The following is a 6,000-nucleotide window of genomic DNA, read 5'->3' on the forward strand; positions in this document are numbered from 1 at the left end:
CTAAGAAGCACGGTGTAGCCAGAATCTGAGGACCTCAAGTCTCCCACAGTACTTACTGCAAAAATAAGTCCTTAAGAAAGCACTATGACACTCTTTAGGTGTCCTGCAAGCTACATTCCAGAAAGAACAGTATGTGGTGTGTGACAGCTGAAAGTGCAACCCTTGTTCCCAAATTTTGCCCTAATTCATGGCTTAGGTTCTGATTTGAAAAGATCTGGATTAGTTTTCAAAATGTTGCAGTAACCAACTAGTAGTGGATGTGAAGGAGTGAAGCTACAGCAACTGGCATCAGCAGAGGTGAACTGAAACATTTTGCACAGCTGTGTTGTCCACACTGATTCCACCTGTGCCACCTGAGCAAGCTGCAGGAATCCAGATTATAGTGACCAGATACCATTGACAAGAAGAGGCAGGAAAAGTCTCCTGGAAAGACACCCTTCTTAAAGCTGGGGATGGATGATTTCCCAGAACCAAGGTAACCACACAGCTGTAAATCTCAACCCACCAAATAATACCAAAACTGTAAGGCACTGATACCATTACACTATGAGCAACAGTAGTTTTATGCCCCACTCTGTGCTGCCATGCACTGCATAGCTTGGCTTTCTTGTGACTCGTCCAAGGAAGAGAACAGGAATCCAGCCTCTCCCTCAAAATACTTGGCCTCTTTAGGCAGCAGTGACTCCCCCCATGTTAAGAATGACTCAGCTGTGCTTCATTAAAGTGTTTTCTGTCTTTCAGGCACTGGGATCTTTGCACAAAATGTGACATATGGTTCACTGGAGAGTTATTAGCACGGCCCAGGATATCTTATACCTCAAAGAGCCTCAAAGAAAAGGTATCGAAAGGACCTCTTGCCTTACACTGAAGAACTTTTTAGCTGCAGCAGGAATTTTAAAATCCTTTTCCCCTCACATTCTACCATTTACAAACTCAGAAGGCTATATTCACAGTAATTTTTCTAGCACTTCTGCAAACCGCATTTCGTGATGTGTTCCTATCATTTATACAGCTGCAATTTCGGAACAGTCTTCTTGCCTGTCCCTGGAAAAGGTTTCACTTTCTCATAAGAAAAATCGTTAGATGAGCTTGAAAGACACAGGCAGTAACCTATAGGGCTGGAGAAGTCCTTCAAAACCTGCTCACCCAACAATGGGACTCAGTAGCCTATGTTATACAGGCTATGAGATCCAACAACTGCTTTGATGCCTCTCTTTCCCCCAGGCCTTATTAAATGTATCTGTCTCACCCTCCTTACTATTCACTGTACCTATCCTGCTGACAAAACTAACTCCAAGACTTTCTTCACACAAGCAGTTCTCCCTAGTTTGTTCAGGTTCTCTGAGCACCCTCTCTTCAGCTCTGTATTGCTGTGTTCATGCTCTGCATTGCTTTTCTCCATGAATGTTGGTAATAACAGCTTTAACTCCAGCTGCTCTGATGCTTTTTATTCAGTTTCTAAATGAAAAGCAGCACCTTGCTTTCTTGCTTCTTTCCTACATAATATCACCAGTTGCTCCTGCTCCAGCGCCTGACCACTTCCATCCCCCTGCTTAAAGCAGTAAGAGGAATGTTGAAGTTATTCAATTTAGCCAGGAAAAATTCCTACTTGTCAAGAGTAAGCATAAATGGATTTAATGCAAGCTTTTGTCACCATTTGGAACATAGAACCTACTGCCTACCACCTCTAGCAATTATATTGTCAATCTGTAAAGCCCAAACCCTGGGGCAAGGCAATTACATACAACTCTACAAACTTGTTACAGAGTTACATTTCCAGTTCTCATGGTCCCAGGAAGGGAAGAATAGGGTAATCCTGATGAAAAGAAACCCAAAATCAGAGAAAAGGCCAATGCTTTCATGAAATTGTCTTAAGCATGAGATTTTTTTTATTCTTCAGTACACAAGTACAATACACAACACAATGTTAGCCATGATACTTTATCCTTTTAAGTAGATCAGCTAAACTATTAGAGTGGAGGCTTCAGGTTTAACTCTTAAACATACCAAAAATCATCCTTGAAGGTATGCAACTTTCCTCCATGGCCACAGTAAGCTAGGTAGCACATTATTCTTACAGCAAGAACAATGAAGAAAAACTACTTAGTTCAACTTGCAAAGAGAAAAACAAATGAAATACATAACATTTTTAACTGGGTTATGACTAGCATGTAAGCATGTACACCCAGCTTATGGAATGAAGAGCATTGTAGACTCCAGTAGTAAAGGTACAGTGCATAGGGTTACCTGGTTTTAAAACATTTCATTATGTAGCAACAATCTGAAGCACACCATCTCCTTTCCAGTACTGTCAATTAGAAAGACGGAAAGAACAGCTAACGTGCAGAACAGGCCAAAAAAAATACCCAAACCAAACTTAAACAAAGAAACAAACAAACAAAAAACCCTCCCCCCAAACCCCTGCTTTCCTTCACAAATAGCTTATCTGTACTTCAAACTGTAAAGCTCATTTATTGACATATGCAGAATCTCATCTGAGCATAGAAAAGAGAATTTCTGCTGATATTCCAAGTCAGCTAAAGCAACCTTCTTTTTCTTCACATCTTTCTGCAGTGCACAGGAAGACAGCACCATTTGTTTTACACCTGTTTTGAGCTGGCCATTTAGGTAAGAATTTGAAATCTGCATGAACTAGAGAGCCAACTGCCTTCATCAGCATGACATTCACCGCAAAGGCTACTGAAGACATGAAAGGATCACGAGCATTGCCTATGTATGGTTATCATATATTGTATGAACAAACCATCGAAAGAGTAAGGTAAAGAAAGATGAACTTGCCAGCAGATCATAAGAAAAACTGTCCCATAAAGCCATACATCACGGATATACAGTATATTCTTACTTTATCCCTAGCACACACAGATACACCTATTCTTGTTGACCTCCATCCCTGCCACAGCCTTCTTGTAAATTAAGTTCAGGAAGGGAACGATAATTGTTCACTCCTGCTAGATACAATCACTTGATCTCCAGATTATTAAACAGAGACCTTGAGAAACAGGACCAAAACTAGATATCCACCAGTGTGATCCAGCCACAGAGTCACTTCATTAAATCATCAGCGCTGTTGACTTTGGTGAGTAAGTTCTCTATTACTCTCACCTCCAACTAGTTTCTATTGTGAATATATCTTGAACATAGGTTTCTGTTATGTCAACAGCCAGTTTCATTTCATTTTCTTATACCAAGGAGTATTTCGAGTAGGAATACGAAAAAAGCACAGATTAAAAAAACCCCAAACCTTCCCTTTAGATCGACAACGTAGCAAACGCGGAGACCTCTTGGGGAATACGCTGCAGGCTGGTGGCTGCCTCTCAGAGCTGGGCACCCAGGCCCACCTGGCAGCCCCCCCACCCTCACCTCCACGGGCCGTCCGCTTCCAAGGGTGGCCCCGATAGCCCTTTCCGTGCCCTCACACGCTTTACCCGCCCTTACCTTGCGGCGCCGGTGCCGCTCCGGGTCCGAGTACGTCCTATCCACGGCCAGCGCCGTGTCGCTGCCCGGCATACTGCCCGGCCGCCGCCGCCGCCGCCTCCTCCTCCTCCTCCTTCTTCTTCTTCTTCTTCTTCTTCTCCTCAGTGGTACCCGCCAAAAGCCCGCGCGCAGGTCAGGGTCCCGTCAACGGCCGCCCAACCGCCAGCCCAACGGCCGCGGCACTGAGGGGGCTCGCGGCCGCCGCCGCGGTGCGGGAGGGCCGGGCACGCCCCTCCGGGCGTGCCCGGCCCTCCCGCACCGCGGCGACGGCCGTTCCGCTTCTCCTCAGCCGGCACACCCGGATTAACCCCTCAGCGCTCCGGGCTGCCGCCGCAAGGGGCTTGGCGGGCGTCGGCCGGCCGCTGTGGCGCTTAACGGCCGGGTCGTGAGGGAGTCGGGGCTGTGGTGTTTCCCCCTCCTTCGAAAAAAGGACGACGGCTGAGAGGAAAAGAGCGTAGGAGCGAGTTTTAGCGAGAGAGGTTGGGCCATAAATCGCGCTTTTTAAATTATTTTTAGTTTTTTATTTTGAGGGCAGGTGCTGCTGAGGGGGCAGCAGGCTGGATGGAGGGGTGACAGTCCCATTCCTCCTGTTTGCAACCGATGGTTTGGTTCAGGCTTTTTGCTAAAGCTCCAACTCTGGGAGGGAGTTACCATCAAGCAGCCATCTCCCCTTCTTTTAAAAGAAATCTAGACCCCGTGGTTACAGTGAAACCTCACAAAACATAGCAAATCCTAAAGTTTCAGAAGTCCAAAAGGGAAAGAAAGGAAGAAACCAGAAGTATTAAGTATGTTGTCTTTTTTGGGGCAAACTCACTTGTAAAGTTTTGACTGTTTCAGGTAGAATAAGGCACCCTGGATGCAGTTGAATGCTGCTGCTATAAAGCCCTTGATACCTAGAGGTTTCCACAATGAAGAAGTTATAGAAATTCTGCCAAACTGACTAAATAATCAGGGTTTGCATTTTCCAAAGTGGAGCACAGCAACCAATTCAGTCCCCATTTCTGCACATTGCACATATGAGATAAATCCTTTAGCATCCTAGCACAGGGAAGCTTCAAACCTTACTTGTGAACACCCAAGGAAAACTTGTTTTCCAGGGCATGCATATGCCAATGTACTTAAATTCCTGAGTTGAGTGGAGTTCCTGATTGATTTTTGCGTTTATCTTCTGAATGCCTACGCTGAGGAATGCATTTATATCAGTAACACTTAACATATTTTAAACTACTGAAAAGTGTAAGTAGAATACTGTTTTTATAATCGCTCATTAAGTTGTACAGTTTTTCTTTTCTGGAATGGGTAGATTAGTTGGGTTATCACTTCTACCTTGTTACACAAAGTAAATCTGGAGTTCCTTCAGACTGACTCCCTTGCAACAGCAGCAGGATGTCACCTTTTAGGTACAGTTGTTACGATGCTCATGCATGAGTCACATTGCTTTTCTCTAGTTGGAGACAGCAACAGTCCCAAGGCATGTGCATACATAAGCATACATAAATCAACATAGCTAACTATCCTAGGAGGGGCTTGCAGCTTTAAAAAAATATTTCTCTGACACCATTTACATTTTTTATTGGAATCTTATGGTTCTGTGATGAAACTACTATCAGCGATTAATTAGCTGACACAAGGGCCTTCTCAGTGTTTTCACGTAACAAGGTCTTCAGAAATGAAAGACCTGATATTCCAAAGTAAAAATAAATCCCAGACCTCATCTTCTTGGCAGATGTTTCTTCTTCAACACCAGTTTTTGCAAAGTTATCCCAAATTAAGTAGTGAGTGGGTTTACTAAGGGAAGCATTATTTGCCCAATGCAGTATTCAAAGTAACCAAACTAACACAGGATACCTGCACACGCCATGACTTGCCATCCTTCCTATACTTCTTATGCAGCTGAACAGGATAAGTTGAGATAAGTGAACTTGGAAGGCTGCTGGGAACAAGCTTTAAAATGGGAACTGGATTTCTTCAGTCCTTCAGCTCAGACATCAAAGTTAATTCATGAATAAAAGCGTGCCAGAGGGTGGAGAACTCTGGAGGTAAAGGTCAGTAAGAAATTAAATAGGCAAATGTTGTGGGTTTGGGGTTTTCACTGAAGTCATAATTGCACATTTCCAAAGGGGGCTGTACAGTTTCCAGCACCTAGGATGAAACATCCTTATTTCCTCAGAAACTTTCAGGAGTTTTTTTAAGCCTTGCCAGATGTAGTTGATCAAAGCACAAAGAGGGTAAGTAGTGGGAAAAGGGGCACATAAAAGGCTTCAACTATTTGGCTCTTTGGTAATACAAGGCTTATTATAAATCATAGTTTATTCAAAAGTTTAAGAGTTTTATTTAAATAATATCAGCTTTACTTAAATAATACCAGCACACCAGCCACAAAATGATGAAACTTCTCTTCAGGATGGAAAGAGGCAGGGAACAACTGCTGCACCCAGCAGCAAGTCATGGCGGAGCAGAAAAATGGTTCTTTTCATATGTTGGAGTTAAATCATCTTATTTAGT

At 43.7% G+C, this 6,000-nt stretch overlaps 1 protein-coding gene across 1 annotated transcript in view; it reads right to left on the reverse strand.

The window, feature by feature from the left end:
• The window catches only part of TMCC3 (transmembrane and coiled-coil domain family 3), a gene marked incomplete at its 5' end in the record, with an annotated part of 46,616 nt that extends 43,088 nt beyond the window's left edge, over nucleotides 1–3,528 (reverse strand). The window contains one exon of the mRNA XM_081997717.1: nucleotides 3,451–3,528. Within this exon, the coding sequence (XP_081853843.1) occupies nucleotides 3,451–3,528 (78 nt within the window). The remainder of the gene's footprint in view (nucleotides 1–3,450) is intronic.
• Between the last annotated feature and the right edge of the window lie 2,472 nt (nucleotides 3,529–6,000).

Source organism: Phaethon aethereus (assembly GCF_964289735.1).
Source record: "Phaethon aethereus genome assembly, chromosome: 1".
Taxonomy (NCBI): domain Eukaryota; kingdom Metazoa; phylum Chordata; class Aves; order Phaethontiformes; family Phaethontidae; genus Phaethon; species Phaethon aethereus.